Source organism: Apus apus, chromosome 8 (genome assembly GCF_020740795.1).
Source record: "Apus apus isolate bApuApu2 chromosome 8, bApuApu2.pri.cur, whole genome shotgun sequence".
Lineage (NCBI taxonomy): Eukaryota > Metazoa > Chordata > Aves > Apodiformes > Apodidae > Apus > Apus apus.
Genome location: NC_067289.1, coordinates 10,916,320 through 10,934,113, shown reverse-complemented (window position 1 = coordinate 10,934,113; position 17,794 = coordinate 10,916,320). Strand labels below are relative to the sequence as shown.

Here is a 17,794-nt window from a genome sequence, read left to right as displayed (position 1 = left end):
TAGGAGGGGAGCATGGACAGCTGATGAATAGGAAGTACTATCCCTCCATATTCAGTGCTGGTTGAGTCGACACTTGGGACAGTATATGCTGGTTTTGGTTCCCCAGTTTAAGCAGGATACTGAGAAACAGAAGACGGGAATGCAGAAGGCTGATGAGATGGTGAGTGGCCTACAGCATAGGACTCATGAAGAGATGTTGTACAAGCTGGGCTTGGTTAGCCTGCCAAAGAAGAAAGTAAGGGGAGATCTGGTAATAGTCTACAACCACTTGAAGAGGAGTGGCAAAGATCATTGAACTCCTAACATCCAACCATGCCCTCATCTTGTTGCTAGTTGCCTGGAAAAAGAGCCCAGTCCTCACCTGATTACAACCTCCCTTCAGGTAGTTGAAGAGAGTGATAACGTCTCCCTTGAGTCTCCTCCAGGCTAAACAACCCCAGCTTCAGTCTGGGTAAATTCACTGTCAGTAGTCAAAGCAATTGTAGTATTACAGAATGTATACCTCATTAACGTCAGATTATTCAGACAGACACAACTGAAGTCTGGATACTGCTTTGAAAAAGTAGGAAGCTATTTCTGCAACTCTTCATTTTCAAAGCTTATTTATTGCACAAATGAGGTACTGTACAATGAAGCTTTCAAACTTCATTCTTAGGGTGATTTGGCTATATAAATTTCCCTTCCTCTTAAGTAAACATAATCCAACGGCCATTAACATCTTGATACTGGCTGCTTTTATTGGACTGTATCATCTCTCAGATGTAAATCTCCGGCGTTAACCTGTGCAGCAACAAACTTCTTTCAGCCACAAGAGTGTGCATGTGAGAGGATTGCAAATCTGCTCCGCCAAACCAGAATTAGCCGGTATCGCAGGAATGAAGGAGCGTGGAGATTTGAAATTGCAGGGAATGGAGACAAGGCAGTGCACAAGACGAGCAAGAGGCCTAAGACCGGTGCCAGACTTCTAGAGAAAATCAGCCCCGGGGTGGCGAGCAGGGCGAGGCTGAGCTGGCGCGGGCGCAGGTGAACACGGAGCCCGCAGCAGCTCTCGGGGCGCGGAGCAGCGCGGCGGGTTCGGCTGCGGCGGGAGCTGGGAGCCGCGGCGGCGGGACCGGGCGCGGTGAGTGCCCGGGGAGGAGCCGGGAGCCGCCGCATGGCAGGGGCGCGGGCAGGGAACCGCGCAGCAGCCTGCGGCAAAGGCGGGCTGGGCTGGGCGGGCGCGGTGCGGGTCGGGGCGGCCCCTCGGTGCTGCGGCGGCGGGGTCACTAGCGGTCACCCTTTGTGCTCCGGCGGGCGGCAGCGGCAGCCGCCCCGGCTGCCCCAGGGCTCCCGGCTTCCCAGGGCTCCCGGCTTCCCAGGGCTCCCGGCCCCGCCGCTCCCCGCTCCCAGACGCCGCCCGGCCCCGCTGCAGCAGCCGGGCAGGCGGCCCCGGCTGCGCCAGAAGCGCTGCCCCGTGGGGCGAGCAGCCCGCCCCGTTCTGGGTAGAAGGGCTTCACTTGCATGCTTGGGAGGGCGTAACGGGTAAAGCTCCCAAATTTACTGTCTTGGGGGGAGGGAGGGGGGTTGGAACGTACATCCCTTCAGGCTGCTCCAGTAATTCCCTGTAACCATTTACAAAGCAGAGGTACAGCGCCTGATGCGAGCTGCCGTTCCCTTGGCACCAAGGGAAGAAAACTGCTTACAGTCTGAGCCCCTTCCTGCAGTCTCAGGGGACGTGGGACCATTCGTGGGTCACAGGGAGGCAGAACAGCACCGGGGGCTTTTCTGAGCAGGGCCTGGGAAACAGCCCTGAGGGGCAGAGGGGCAGCAACCCTCCTCTGGAAATTGAACCGCCGCCGACTTCACGCCAGCCTGTGACCTGGCAAGTAGCTTAGAAGTTTAAGCGTTTAATTTCGCCGATTTTCTCTTCCTTGCTGGGCATGCACAATTTCGGACAGTGGCTCTGATCTGCATGAGTGGCTAGTATCTGCATCGATAGTGAAGTCATTGACAACTAAAGTGTTTGATGCATTAGCAAGCTGAAGTTAGACTGCCAAAATTTATTACACCCAAAAGAAACTATGCTTTAAAATGATTTAATTTTTTTTTATGTCATCAAAAGGCAGGTAATTATGTGTGCTGGGATTACAGTGAAGCAAAAGTAATTACTATTTATAATGCATTTAAGAGTTATCAATTGGAAGTGCCTTTAAAGTATGAGTTTATTCTATACTTTTTAGCACGGAGACAGTCAGGTACTGGAAGAGGTTACCCAAGTATATGTAAATTATTAATCACATGGATGTTTTGTATCAAGATCAGATGTTTTTGATGATCCAGTTCAACTACAAGCTGAAGAGCCGTACCTTGACTGATGGATGGTACAGGGAACTTGGGTGTTTTGCTGCTAATTTTGGTCTTCTTACAGAACCTGTATTTGTGCCTAAAATAGCTCATGAGTCAGATTTTCAAAAAAGCTCAGCATCTTTGTGGGCTCTAATGTTTGGGCCAGTTTTCTAAGAGCTCTGCATTCTGTGCATGCATACAATGTAAAAAGTTTATTTTTTCTGAAAAAAAATCTTGTCCTTCAGCTGATCAAACAAGAATCCAGCTTCTCCTGCCTTTAGTTCAATCCCTTGTGAGGGGCTGTATGCAAACACTTCTGTGAATTGGTCTTCACTACTTTGCTCGTGTGGGGAGATACGGTTGGCTTCACAAATCAGCTGCTGTCATTTCCATTGCAGTTTCTCTAGGATTTCACAATTGCAAAGAGCTCCTTGGGCTTCTCTGCTTTCCATGATACTGTGTTCTTGACAGTGCTGTGGTGTGGGCACAAGGCTGAGGGCAGGTAGGTGCATCTCTCCTGGGTGCGATAACCATGGCACGATGAGTCAGTAGTGAGGAACGGATCCAGACATCCAGTCTTTGCTTTATCCAGAGCCTGAGAGTTTGTGCAATTATTGGAAATGGCCTTCCCTGATTTGAGTGTGTTCACTCTAAACTTGTGACATTAGTGGAAAGTTAACAGTATAAAAGTAATAATAAGCAAAAATCCAGTTCTAAGGGAGAATATATGCATTTTCTGAAGATTTGTGGGGCAGATGCAAGCATGAAATTAACTTGCATGTACTCAACCCAAGCCTGTTCTGTCAGTAAGATTGCAAAGATGAGTGTTGCACGTTCAAGTTTCCCTTAGTTACACATATAAATTACCTGTACTGTTATAGATGTTACTTAACTACAAAGGTTACTTACTCAGCAGCTAGTCTGGAGAGGTTACATATACCTGCAGGTGGCTGTGAAAGAAATGCTAACTGACCAGTCAGCTCCGAGTCCACGTAGTAGTGTGTGTATTAGTATGAAATACTTCAAGGCTGTCTCTGTATGTTTGTCTAGCAATAAGAAAAAAGTAGTTTGGAAGTGTAGTAATGAGAATAAAAAATGCAGTTGTGTATTTAAAGATGAGCCTGAATTTTCAGTTAGTACACAATCTGAGTTATTCCATTCGCTGTCAGTTTTCAGCAGCGAGGCACTAGCCGTGAGGCACAGATTCTGAGGGCTCACGGAATATATAAGGAGCTTTTAAAAATAATTTTTGGTAACTTTCTTCTCTCTTTGGACTATTGTGAAGCCAATGGCTCTTTTTGTTTCTCTGGAGAAGAAAAGACAAAAAATTGCCATATCTGGTAATTTGTATCATTAAATTTCCAGTCTCCATGGAAACCTGTGTGGTACTCCACAGTAGGCTAACATTTCAATATGTTGCAGCATAAATGAGATGGAGAAAAGACTGTGTTCTGCACCTGTTAATTCATTAAAAATGGGGGTTGAGTTTATTTTCACATTGTATTGCAATCTTAGAGTAACAATAGAAGAACTGAAAGTAATCAAATTAACTACTATTGCCTGATCCTACATACACATACGCTCATAACTCTGCTACTCAGTTTGATTCTGAAAGGCATTGACATTAATTTAGAAGGATTCTTCCGTTTTAGTAAGATTATATAGATTAATACTATGGAAACTGAAAGCATAATAGCAAAGTGTTTGTTAAGTTAACTCTAATAAAAAGCTTTCCAGTGAGGTAGTAACAGTCCCCTTGTAATTTATGTAAGCCAAGCATTTTGAAAATCAAGAACCTCAAATCTTTGTCTTCACTCTTGTTCTTCCACTATTAATTAAGAAATACATCTCAAAAGTGGTTTCCTCTGAAAAGATATGGTAACTTAATCTCTCTACCTCTTCAGGATTTCCTTTTTTTATTCCAAGCTTTATCAACTTGAACACAAAGGCAGCAGAAGGTGATACAGAGGAGTGTACAGAGAGAGACCAGTCTTTTTTTGTGACCTCAGTCAACCCATGACGAGTGAGTGCTCCTGACCACCAACAAGTAAGTAAATGTATAGTAGTGGAAATAATGCAGCCTACTGTCAAGCTGTAAATACTCCTACATAGACAGCTGTGATAATAAGGTACACAAAGACATACATTAATTAGAGAATTTTCTATGCATTTTCATTTGAACAATGAAAACCCCATAAATCACTGTAGAACTGCACTAAACTGCAGTGGTGAGATATGGTAGTGATTTATGCTACTCACTATAACCAAACTATAAAATATAAAATATTATAATTTGGTGTGTATTTTGAAGGTATTTTCTGCATTTGTTTCAGAATACTGTGGAGAAAATGTATGCTAGTCGAGAGGATATTGGATATGATTTTGGAGATGACTCCAAAGTTGGAAGTAAGCCAATTAAGCCTAATCCAAACATTGATGGAGGATGGGCTTGGATGATTGTACTTTCCTCTTTTCTTGTGCACATACTTATCATGGGGTCCCAGATGGCCCTTGGAATACTCAACATTGAATGGCTTGAAGAGTTTAATCAAAGTCGTGGCTTAACAGCATGGGTTAGCTCCCTCAGCATGGGCATTACACTTATTGTAGGTATGTTCCAAAATAATTTATTTAAAAACTACATAGATTTTTAGAATATGTTTGCCACTCATCCCTCAAGTGTTTTCTTACAGTTTTCCATTTTACTAGTAGAACTGCCCAAGTTCTCCTGCATTGCCTTTTTAAAGTCATGAGCACAAAATTTTCAAGTTAGAAGGAGAAAGGGGACAACAGGAAAGATGGTAGAGGAGACAATCACTCCAGGAGACAGGAAAGGGTGCCTGTGACTTCAAGGTCTCATTAGAATTAAGAAAATATGATCCTGATCCGTGAAGCTTGTGTACTCTGTCTGGGAGGAGAAAATGTTGAATTTGGGTGGTTTATATTTCTGTTTGGCAGCTGAACTAAAATTTATTTCATAAGTTGTGGTTGGATGAGCCCCAAATAATATCTGGAGGCGTATGTTTGTGTATATATATATATATGTATATATATTTATGTATATACACACCTTTGTCTCCTAAGTTAAGATTGAAAAAGTTGTGTTTAGGGCTGCCTAAAATATTCCACTGAAAACAAAATAAAGTGTTTACTTTCTAGTTCCTTGTGAAAAAGAGCTGCAGTCACCCAGCAATGCTTTTGGGAACAACGGTTTCAGTTTTCTCCTCTGTTTAAACCATCCCTTCTTCATGGGGCAACTTTGATTTTAGGTCCTGGGGGTATTTGCTAAGTATTTGGTCGGTTGTTTGAATTTTTCGTTCCACAATTTTAAACAGTAATAAGGAAAATAAACTGAATTGCCTGAGTAGCCTGATGTTTAACGTTTTGTTTAAAACATCAAGAATAACCTTCCTGTGAAAAATTACTGTAGAGTGTAGACAAATAAATAAATATTTTAACATTTTTTCATGTTTTTCAACAGGTCCTTTCATTGGTTTGTTCATCAGCATGTGTGGGTGCCGCAGGACAGCTATAATTGGAGGGATATTGAATGCCCTGGGTTGGATACTGAGTGCCTATGCCTCAAACGTGCACTACCTCTTCCTTACATTTGGAGTGACAGCTGGTAAGAGCAGTACTAATGATTCAAAGTCCTTTCCATTATTTTTCATTCCTTTGAAAGTTATCTGGGTGAGTAAAGAGGGAGTTAGACTGTAAAGTTATTCCAGCATTTCCTTCACGCTCTTACAGCCTATAATATTTTCAGAAAACTTATTTACTCAGTGGATTGGGCCCAGTAACTTCTGTTATGATTTATATCTGCCATGTGGAGACGGTATTTTTATCAGCTTCTGCCAAGTGAATATATTAGAGGACATTTTTAATTGGAAGGATTAATATAACCCAGACTCTAACCAGCTTTATTTAAAGATGTAAAGAACTGTATATCCAGCTAACTCCTTTCTTTGTCATAGGAAGAAACAGTAAATGTTTTCTATAGGAGTTGCTCCACACTTATAAAATACCAGATTGTGATAACTACGTACTGCTTCAAAACACATTTTAAAGGATGTTGTGGGCTACTGCTGGTAGGCAGCTAAGCCTAACACAGCTGCTCTCTCACCCTCCCTCAGTGGAATAGGGGAGAGAATCAGAAGGATAAAAGTGAGGTAAGGACAGTTTAATAGATGAAGTAAAAGCTGCATGCACAAGCAAAGCAAAATAAGGAATTTATTCACTACTTCCCATGGGAAGGCAGATGTTTAGCCATTTCCACTAAAGCAGGGCCTTATCATGTGTAATGGTTACTCGAGAAAACAAATGTCACAGCTCCGAATGTGCCCCCTTCTTCCTTCCTTTCCCTATTTTTATTGCTGAGCATAACATCATAGGGTGTGGAATATCCCTCTGGTCAGTTGGGGTCACCTGTCCCAACTGTGTCCCCTCCCAACTTCTTGTGCACCCCAACCCACTCACTGGCAGAGCAGCCTGAGAAACAGCAAAGGCCTTGATGCTGTGTAAGCAGTGACCAGCAACAGCTGAAATATCTCTGTGTTATCATAGTGTTTTGGTCACAAATCCAAGGCATAGCACCATAGTAGCTACCATGAAGAAAATTAACTCTATCCCAGCCATTTAACTCTATCCCTGGCCATGCATGTGTCCTTATTTCATACATTGTTTCTAATAAAGTATATTCTATCTTGTTGCTCAGTCACTTTGCTCACTGCTACCTCAGGGAAGTTTCTTTCATGTTCTCAGTTTTGCTAAATTAGGGACTGCTGTTCACTTACAGTGGCTTCCTCCTCCTGCCATCACCTCTGGGCCTCCATGCAGGGCTCGCAGGCTTCCTCATGACTCCTCTTCTCCCCATTGGTGACCTGCAGTGCCAGATACCCACACAAGTACTTCCCTATAATCTCACCCTGCCACCTCAGCTCCCATTCCCACAGTGCTGCTCACCTTACCCTGGTTTCCCTGCCCGAACTCCTCACAGCCTTCCTGGCCACCAGCTTCCTCCCAGCAGCAGCAGTATGGGGGGGCTGAGGAGCCTCCTCCCTTCTCTGCCATCCTAGGGAGCCCGGGGCTGGGCACCTGGAGCTGCTGGCAGCAGGGAATTCCTGTGGGCTGGGGGCAGAATGGCCCCTGAGGCCCTGCAGGGGGGAGAGCAGGGCTGGCCTTGCCATGGCCATTTTGGTGCAGGGTGACAAATCTGTGAGGAAAAAGAGCAGAGAGACCTGTGGCCCCCTGTTTACCTGTGAAGGTGGCACGCTTTTGCAGGTGATTAAACTGTTTTGTTATGTAGCCCACAGGATTAAAAGATAAGATAAAACATTTTTTTAAATGCTTTGTTTTCTGGCTGTGGAAACTGCCTTATTGCTGGCTGTGCAGGGGTGAGCAGTGAACACTGACACCAGCACAACCCAGGCTGATCTAACACAGGAGTCAACAGCAGGCTGACCTGAGGGGGCAGGGAGTCTCTTTCCTTAAAGTTTGTGGCTGGGTTTGGGGGGAAACCTCATGTAAACTAAAAACCTAATAATGTATTTGCATATCAAAAAAATACTTCTAACAGGTAAAACAGGTGAGCTCTGACCATGGTACGCTGCAGTAATGGTGAGGTCCTTTTCGTCAGGCTTTGCTGGAATAACCACTCTTTCTCCAATCTTCCTTTATGGAGATGATGCTGTAGGCACATGCAGCCACATTATCAGCTATCTAGGAAAACTTTTAAGTCCAAAACACTCTTCTACATTTCAGTGAATTTGGAATAATCTTCTGAATACACCTCTTCTAGTCCAAATCCCCTCTTGTCAGGAATTTGTTGTTAGAAAAAACTGAGCAACTGCTACCTTTAATGATGTATTTGTACAACTCTCAACACTTTCTGCTTGAAATAGGTACGAATAATGTGCTGGATTTTAAGTACAAGTGAGAGATTTTCTAAAAAATTAGAGATGTGCTCAGTCCCACTAGCAGGCTAACCCCTCTGTGCTGTCTCCTGAAATGTATTTCACAGTCCCTGTAGCTCCACAGTTAGAAAGCAAGGACCAAAACTCAGTCTGGATCTTAAGCAAAAGCAACAAGATGTGCCTACTAAGCAATTTCTGGTCACTCATACTGTCAGATGCAAGTATTACAAATGCTGATATTTAGAAATAGAGTTTTTTAATGTTTACTTCCATATTAACTCTCACTGATTTGTTGTGGAATGCTTGGGACTTTCCAGCGGTGTCATGCTGAAGTGAGGTGAAGGTTTTATCCTCCATGTGTTTCAGTTTTTTTCAGCCATTAAATAGCAGTCATGTGTTCTCTGGAATGAGTATTGCAAATTTTGGAAAATAGTACAGGACAGAAATGGAAGCTAACATGAGAATGAAATATTTATTCTCAGTTTTACTGCTATGCTCACTCAAAATTTAGGAATAAAACTGTTTTTTTTTTTACCACTTTTGTCAGCGAAAAGTTCAGATTGATTCTGGGTTTTATTTTCATAGGCATTGGAAGTGGTATGGTTTATCTGCCTGCGGTGGTCATGGTAGGGCAGTATTTTCAGAAGAGAAGAGCACTTGCACAAGGACTCAGTACCACGGGAACGGGGTTTGGAGCTTTCCTGATGACTGCCTTACTGAAGTATCTCTGCACTGAATTTGGGTGGAGGAATGCTATGTTCATCCAGGGTGCCATCTCCCTCAACCTTTGTGTCTGCGGGGCGCTCATGAGACCACTCTCTCTCAAAGATGTAAGTGAAAAATACGTTGTTAGAAGTAACAGTGAAGATAACCAGGCAAAAGCTCTGTCCCGTTCTACAGAGACTATAAAATCTAATGGAGTCCTCAGTGAAGAACTGGAAAAAAAAGAAGTGGCAACAAATGAAGAAGTGCTTGATCGCGTTCAGCACATGGAAACTGGAGGTAAATCTAGAAGTGGAAGGAATATGCACGGACTGCGCATCCTTAAGACAGTGAGCCAGCTGACAGTCACAGTCAGGAAGGGCTTTGCAATGTGGTACTCCAGCTACTTTGGGGCTGCATCACTGTTTACCAATAGAGTCTTTGTGGCCTTTATAATTTGGGCTTTGTTTGCCTATAGCAGCTTTGTCATTCCCTTTATCCATCTTCCAGAAATAGTCAAGCAGTACAACTTATCTAGGCAGAACAATATATTTCCTTTGACATCCATTATAGCCATTGTTCATATTTTTGGTAAAGTGATCCTTGGAATTATCTCTGATCTCCCGTGCATCAGCACATGGAACGTCTTCCTCATGGCTAACTTTACCCTGGTCACCTGCATTCTTACTTTGCCACTACTGCAAACATATGTTGGCCTGGCTGTGGTTTGTGCTCTAATAGGATTTTCTAGTGGCTATTTTTCTCTAATGCCTGTTGTGACTGAAGATTTAGTTGGAATCAAACACCTTGCAAATGCCTATGGCATCATCATTTGTGCCAACGGAATATCTGCGTTGTTTGGACCACCCTTTGCAGGTAAAAAGTTAAAATTGCTAACAAACAGATTTTTGTATAATAACTGGGTGACTTTTGATATTACTGAGCTTTCTTATATTATGAGGATGTGTAGGTAACAAAATTACAGCTGCTCCAGAAGGGATCTTAACATCCAGCTTTAAATTGTACAGATTTACAGATCACATCTGCTGGGTACCAGCTCACTGTTCACACAATTCAAATTACAATCCTTGCAAATAATCCACATCTATTACAATCTATCCTTTAAATTGTAGGTTTTCTTAAAATACTATTATACACTCTTTTAAAACTAGAAAGGTTTAACCTAGTTTTAGGTGTTCTGTGTAGTATATGCACTATACATACTCATACCTGTATCTAGGTGAAAAAATGATGACTAGTGTTCAGGGTAGGCAGATGTTTGTACCATAGTATTACCCCCAAGAACTAGAAATTGTGTTTGGGTGTCACCATTCCAAGCTGCCAATGGATGTGTTAAGTTTTTACTAACTCAGCTTTGCCTTCCTTCAGCCAGAAATACCTACTTTGCGGACCTCACAGCTCATAATCTCTTTATTGCCATCCACAGCAGAAGGTAGAAGTGTATGTATGTTATACCTAAAGTTACTTAGGTTTAAACAAACATTCCTTATAAACAAACATTCCTTTCTCATAGAAAGAGGTGAGGAAGTACAGAAGAGATACAGGTACTCACTGCCAATACTATATCCAGACTACCACTGTCTTTTACAGAGCTGCAAATCAGAAGAAAGCAGTAAGAAACCTGTGAGTAATGTCTGTGGTCAGCCAGGGATGGCACTAAGCTGAACTGAAGCTATTAGCAGCACAAGCACCTGAGGCAAGGGAGAAGGCTCTCACCTTCTCTCCCCACTACTGAGTGAGCTGATGTGATTTAAAAGAAAGCTCATACAGTGCCCTTTGAAAAGCTGCAGTATTTTACTCGACCATATATTCCTCCAGCACCTCAGTCTGTGCTACACATCGTTGTGTGTGGTCATTAGTAATGAAGCAAATAGGATGCAATTAGTTGATGTAAAAAAAACTGGCCTTGAGGTTACATCACAATGCAACTAGCATGACATGAGGGGATTTTGCTATTTTGAATACTCAAACTTTTCTGAGGTAACTTTAATGTACTTTTGTAAAGGAATTGAGGTTGAAATGAGAGTCATTGCACTGCTGAGATTATATCTCCTGAAAAGTCTTTTATTGGTGTGTGAGTCTTTTGGAAAGCTATTGGGAATGTTACTTGCATAAGGCACAGCATTTGAAGTAGCCTGCTGTATTGGGCATTTTACAAAGATAACAGTAAACTGGAAGAACTAATTGGCTTGGGATTCCAAAATGTCTATTTTCAAGTCAGATCTGTGATAACTTATTTGAAAATTGTACAGTTTTAGAGAGAAGGTTGCTTGGCTTCTTAGGATGGCATATAGATAGAGTCCCATTTTAAGACTTCCATGATACTTAGATGAGGGGATAGGTTTTGCACTGGTTTTGGGTTTTGGTGAATGGTCAAGATTTTGTAATACATTTCCATTTGTAGCATCTAGAGGAAGTGACAATCACTTCTTTTTTTCCACAAAACATCTATAGATTTGAGTAAAATGTCATGAGACAAATGTACAGAATGTTTCATGTTTTCCCATGCAATGTACCTTGTTGTCAAACTTTGTAACATTTGTCCTTATTTTGCAGGTTGGATCTATGACATCACACAAAAATATGATTTTTCTTTTTACATATCTGGCTTGCTATACATGGTGGGAATAATATTTTTATTTTTACAACCTTGTATTCAAAAGAAACAACCAAGAGAAAAATCTACTGAAGAAGCACAAGTATAGAACAAATTTGAAAAGTTTTTTTACAGAATTTTTTTGTTTACATGTTTCTATTGTATGACAGTACACAGCTGTTTTTCTTATGGAACCAACCACACTTGAAAAGCAAGTGTTCCAAAATGTGAACAAGTTATTAGAAATAAGCTTTTAAAATGAGCTAAGATCTTTCACCTTAGAACAAACAAATATAGCAATTAAAAGCACCCTACTAGTCTTTTAAAACTGAAACAATACCAGGAGCCTTTACTCTTTCTTCTCTTAACTTTTCACCTCTACCCATTGGTGAAACTATATTAGCTGCAGAGCAGTTACTCCTGATTTACACTAGTCCTACAAGATAATTTGGTCAGGATATGAATGATTTATAACAGTCTGTCCTATTATGTATTCTGTCTGATAAAATATTAGTTACTGAGTATGAAAAAAATGATTGATTGTATTTCTTACCCAGCTAGTCAAGTACTGTTGAAATGCTAGTACAATATTTCAGTTAATTCAGTGTATTAAAATTACTAGTTCTGTGTTGCAAAACTGAAGAAAAGTTACTATATTTTTCTGAAAGATCTCTCTACTTCAAGATTTTTTTATTTTTTCAAGCATCAACTGCACAGTGAAGTAGCCATCCTCAGTACATAGTCTGCATTATAAATGCTGCAACAATGCACCTGAAGTAAAACAATCATAAAAGTAAGAAGAGGCAACATGTGGAAAATACTACTTTTATTCACAAACTGGAAAATGTTTCCAGAAATGGTTTGAAGATTCTGGCTGCTTTACCTAATCAGAGGTATTGTAGAACTGCATAACATTGCCATTGACTCCTTCCTTGGGACCTGTTTGTTAAGTAAACAGTACTAAAGAAACAGAGTTGGGCAAAACTGACTCAAGTTAATTTTATAAAGAACTGGACGACAGCACATTAAATTTTGTTACAATTAATTTATTGACAAAATCTGTTAAATCACGAGCAGTCATGTTGCTGCTCACAATCTATGCCATCAACTGTCTAAGACTGCTCTTGTTTGAGATGTTTATTCACTAGAAAATCAGATAATGCAGAGCATGGAAGAGCTAAAAACCATTGAAAATATTAAAATAAATTTTCTTAAACAACATTAAGCACCTGATAATCAATGCAGAATGTTCTGTATGATGGTACAAGAGTTTTTTCAGCTTTAAGAGGTGAGTATGATGTTAATTTTCCTATAAAATAAAAGTCACTGTAGTTTTTTTCCTGATAGTTTTACAAAAGTTTTTTTCATGAAAAATCAGGTTCTTAATTTAATACTGATACATGCTGCTAGAATTCTTTAAAAATTATGAATACTATTAAAGTATATTGAACAAATATTGGGAAGCAGTTCAATATGCAACAATGCAATTATATGTATCTTCTATATCTGCAAGATTGGTTAAAAAACTTTCTAAATGGCAACTCGTACTGTTCTATATTGCAGTTCACCAACTTCTTAGTTCTGCACTTCTACAGCTGTTTGCAGGCACATACTTTAAAATAGATCACTGAAATGAGCCAAGTTAAAAAAGAGTACCTTAAGAAACTACTTTAAGATTTATACCTGTTCATTCATATAGAATAGATGTGATCTTTAAAATTCATACTAAAATAACTGAGGTTGCAGCAAACTGCAACACATGGGGTGAACACACAGTAATTTCTTAAAATCAGCTTTTTTGTTGGAGAAAATGTTCATATAAACTAGACTTTCACATGAGTTCTTTTGTTACAGGTTTAATGTCTTTTTGGTATGAAGGCTGCTGAAAGCTTATTTTAACTGAGATATCTTTTACTGTTGAAATGTATATATATTGAAGTGATGATGATTTCCCTCAATTTCCCTTTTTTCTTTTTGAAAGATACTTACCCTTTCTACTTAGATTTTCACTTTGTCTTTTGTCAAAATCAACTCTATTTGCATATTACTGTAATTAATACTATGTTGTTCACTTATGATATCTGCAGTATAACTTTCTATAGAAGTTCTTACTGGGCCATATGATGGGAATCATATTACCCAAAATTTCACTTTCTGTTCATTTACTAATTAAATTATTTTTTTAAGCTTAAAAATGAAGATGCTCCTGCAAAACGATTGCTGTTTTTTCTTGTAACAGGAGGCACAGGTTGATCAATGAGAAGGGAAAGTGGGCTAACAAAATAGTTAAATCAGGATTTAAAATTAAGATTCACTCAGTCTGTATTGGCTAGTATGGGTCCTAGTTTCCTGACTTGAAACTGCCTAAAGCTTTTACGAGAGCACAAGCCAAGAAAAAAATTCAATGGTGGTAAATTGACAGAAAGTGAGAAAAGAGGGTCTGTTGTTCAGTGGCTCTGTTCCCATACTATAGTTCTTAAAATCATCTGTCTAAAGCAAAATTACATTTTACAGTGTTTTATTACACTGAAATTTTATGAATACAGTATTTTATGTGCATTATGATATTTGCATTTGTCATTGTCATAAAAGGAAAGTCACAAAGAGGAAAGAATATACTTAACTGTTTCTTCTATCTGAAGATCTACAAGCACCAAATGCTTCAAGAATATTGGTACATAGTTGTAGAACTAAATATTCTTAACTTAGAAAATGTATTTGCAGACTTTAAATACCACTCTATAAAGAAACAAAATGATACAAGAATCTTGTATTCATAGTTTTGAATCCATTTATAAAATTCAAGTTTAATACTTGACATGTTAAAAAACTGTAAATCTAATATGCTCTTCAAATACTACACTTCAGTCTAGTCAGTGAATAATGATATATTAATCAACTGGTACTTTCAGAGTAAAGATATTTGTCCTCTTAATTACTGAAGTTGATTGTTGGAGCAAGTCAGTTATGTCAGTAAGAACTGCCTTAAGTAACCATTTTTACAGCCTTGTAAGACAGCAAGTTTCTCTTATCAACTATGCAACTCAAACAATGGAAGTCAATTAGTTTTGAAAGTTCCTGCATCTGCAACATCAGGCAAAAATGTGCCCATATACCATCCTGGCAGAGTGCCTCAAACATGATTTGCATGGATTGTCCAAGGTGAGGATGATCACTTGATCCACATCTTTGGTTGCCAAGTAAGTTTCTTCTTGGTGACAAAATTTTTTGCTTGAGGTTTAGATGATTAATTTAAAAACATTTTAACACTTGTCAAACTCTGGAACCAGGTACCTGGTTTTTTGCCTATAAACACTGCAGATTCAGCCTTCATCAGCAATCAATTCATCAGCAATTTTTGCAGTGAGAAATGACAGGTGGTTTTCTATAAAGGTAAAGACGACAATGCCAGAGCATCTGACCTACGACATGTAGCATGTGTAACACATGTACAAAACAGAGAAGTCAGAATGAAGAAGTACAAAGAAGCTGCAACCTCTTCTATTGCTGGTAACTGTTATGATGCTCACTATAGTACAATTTCAGGATGCCCAACACATTAAACACTGTATTATATACATGTTGCGCCTAGTAAGATGAAGTTTGGTTTTCCTCTTTCAATCCTTAAAATAATATTCTTTCCCTTGTACAGAAAAGCCAGTATGTCCGACCTGATAAACAGCAAATCCACTCCTTATATACCAAGTCATGGTTTAACTTCTGTTACATACTGCTGATGTAGCTGGGTACCTTGAACAATTTAATTCACTGACTACAGCAAAGCTGTGTCAGGATGTGTGCTCGTGTTTTTGTTGTTGAATTGTGAGAGTGATCATACTGCAGGCACACACAACCCTCCTTTTAGCAAAGGAAAAGCGGAGATTACTGGGGTATAATTGCTGTAGAAGTTCTGAAATGAAAATGTATGCATTTTGAAAGTTTTCTTTACATTTCAGCTTGCTTTCAGACTCTCATCTTTCTGATGTTACTATGAAAAATGGACACCATGAAGTTACAAATCGTGGTTAGTGTACTGTGTTTCTATTTCCGAATACAGTGTTCTATTAACAACACAACAAAGCCAAAACCAACAAAACGCAGAACGAAAAAAGATAATCACTGCCACTCGTACGGTTTTTCTCTCCGTGCCAGTGGCTTCTGAGTCGCCTGCCAGCAAGCGGGTCTTCCCTCCGGTAGCCGCGAACACCCGCGGGGCGGCGGCAGCTCCTGCGCCGGGAGCCGGGCTCCCTCTGCCGGGCGCAGCTTCCTGCAGCTCACACCAGGCAGCCCTTCTCTTTTTTAGTTTAATCGTGCCTGTTTATGCTAAGGACGATCGACTAAACGGATCCTATCCTGAGCTTGTGCTGGAAGACATCACAACATGGAAGTTTGCTGAAGGGGTGTCTGGAAAACTCCTGCAGGGAGAAGCGGTGTCTGCACCAGGGCCTCTGCACAGGGTTTCGTTTGAGGTGGAGCTTCTGTTACAATATTTAGAAACAATACATAGTGAAAATCTAAAACCCTTTGAAATGCATATTGAAAGCATTGGGATACACTGGAGAGCAAGGTTAATGCTCAGAACTACATGGCATACCTGTTTAATCCAGCCTATTCTGAGCCTTTTATGTTCCTCTTTGCAGTCCTGACAACAGAGACTGTTCTGTTTTTCCCTCTTTGAAAATCTGAATATAATTTTTTTTAATTCCACATAGAGCAGCATTACAGCCTACACATAAATTAGTCAGGAATGAAAATTCATAGTATTGGAGCAAATTTTTAATTCCTTAAGAATACTGCTGAAATGAGAGAAAGCATGGCATTACTAGTTGTAATAGGTTATTAAATTGTGCCAAACTCTTGTCTTATTATGCAACTTAATTCTTCATAGGATTTCCTTAAATTCCAGAATATCCAAGGCTTTATGTTAAACTAATGAAAAGTTTACTGCATTCCTCAATACCTCATCCTACTCCACTCACACGCTGCAAATGACAAATGGACTCCAAATACACTAATAAATGATTTCCTGACCTCCCTTCTATCCATTCTCTTCTTCTTTAGTTGTTTATATTCTCTCATCCTCTACTAGGTCTTTCCCAGTCACAATATCAACTGTTTTATTTTCAAACTGAAATAAAGCCTAGAACTCAACAAGCTTATATAGTTCCACCTGCCTTTCATTTGTTTTCCTATCTTGCCATTTTCTGCTGTTCTTTACACCATCTCCCATTTTTTGTGCTCACTTGAGCTCACTCTTGATAAAGTATCTATAATGTCTCTGTAGCCACATCACAGGAGTACAGCCATGTCCTCTTGAACTGTCAGCAGTCTTCTACAGAACTTTTCTTGCAATCTTGGGCCCCATAGGCTCAAAATAATACAAGCCCTGTGAATAATCTCGATGCAATTTGGAGAAATGCTCTGTACCAGAGACATGTCCTGTTCTCCAAACAAAAAGGTTAATCTGTCTCTCTGAAGTCTTTCAGAGTATCTAGCTGTCACATCAGACTCAAGATGACTAAACCTGGTTTCATCTTCCTCCCAAGGTCTCACCATTACTTACGTCTTCAGTAATAGTACAATCCATAACTTGACCTGCTTCATTCTAGGCTCCTACAGCACCCCTGGGGATAAAAATCTGGTTATTTTTCTCTTTAATATGCTTCTCATTTTTCATAAGCTAGGACTCTTCCCACCCCCCCACCTGAGTCACTGCATCAGCCTTTTCTGAGGCTCTGACTGGGATAGAAAATGCAATTTTAAGGCGTTCAGACCACGAAAATAAGCTTCCTAGATCACAGCTCTGAATATATTATCTTTCCATCCCTCCAATTACCTTACCCTGCACAGATCAGGAGGTTGGAATAGATGATGCCTCAAAGGCCTTTTCAACACACCCTAAGTTATTCTGTGACTTTTCTCTCTGCACCAACAGATGGGTTCTTGTTCTCCTGGGACTTCCAGGGTATCCTTCCCTACTTGTTAGCCCTCATTCAGCATTGAGAGGCTCCGCAATCAGCCAATAGTGGCAACTTTAGTTATTCACTCTGAAGTTTCAATTCAATGTGTTCATACTATTGCCCACACTTTCCTGAAAGCTGGAAAGAGCTTCCTAGCAAGCAAGCATGATGTCTGTTTCTTACAGCTCCTTGCTATGAGCTCTGCAAAAATGTTGAAGAAAAAAAATCTCTTTCCTTGTGCTGTCTTTTGTCAAAGACTTAAAATGCAAGCTGTCCAG

General features: G+C 40.2%; 1 protein-coding gene across 4 annotated transcripts; it reads left to right on the top strand.

The window, feature by feature from the left end:
• The first annotated feature begins 857 nt into the window (after positions 1 to 857).
• Positions 858 to 11,830, top strand: SLC16A14 (solute carrier family 16 member 14). Of its 4 annotated transcripts, none has more exons than XM_051626717.1 (6): positions 858 to 1,023; positions 4,252 to 4,372; positions 4,659 to 4,935; positions 5,807 to 5,950; positions 8,823 to 9,815; positions 11,517 to 11,830. In XM_051626717.1, exons 3-6 carry the CDS (start codon positions 4,674 to 4,676, stop codon positions 11,663 to 11,665), a joined length of 1,548 nt encoding a protein of 515 aa, XP_051482677.1. In that variant the 5' UTR covers positions 858 to 1,023; positions 4,252 to 4,372; positions 4,659 to 4,673; the 3' UTR covers positions 11,666 to 11,830. The 4 variants fall into 4 exon arrangements, with proteins under 4 accessions (XP_051482677.1, XP_051482676.1, XP_051482678.1 ...); XM_051626716.1 differs by lacking the exon at positions 858 to 1,023 and adding an exon at positions 2,631 to 2,827 and having other exon boundaries at positions 4,230 to 4,372; XM_051626718.1 differs by lacking the exon at positions 858 to 1,023 and having other exon boundaries at positions 4,041 to 4,372; positions 4,659 to 4,731.
• Positions 11,831 to 17,794: the final 5,964 nt, after the last annotated feature.

What these genes read in the sequence shown, in the direction of transcription:
- SLC16A14 (XM_051626717.1), top strand. Translation starts at nt 4,674, where the DNA reads ATGTATGCTAGTCGAGAGGATATTGGATATGATTTTGGAGATGACTCC. An exon ending in GGGCATTACACTTATTGTAG is followed by an intron (nt 4,936 to 5,806) that starts GTATGTTCCAAA and finishes GTTTTTCAACAG; the next exon opens with GTCCTTTCATTGGTTTGTTC. An exon ending in TACATTTGGAGTGACAGCTG is followed by an intron (nt 5,951 to 8,822) that starts GTAAGAGCAGTA and finishes TTATTTTCATAG; the next exon opens with GCATTGGAAGTGGTATGGTT.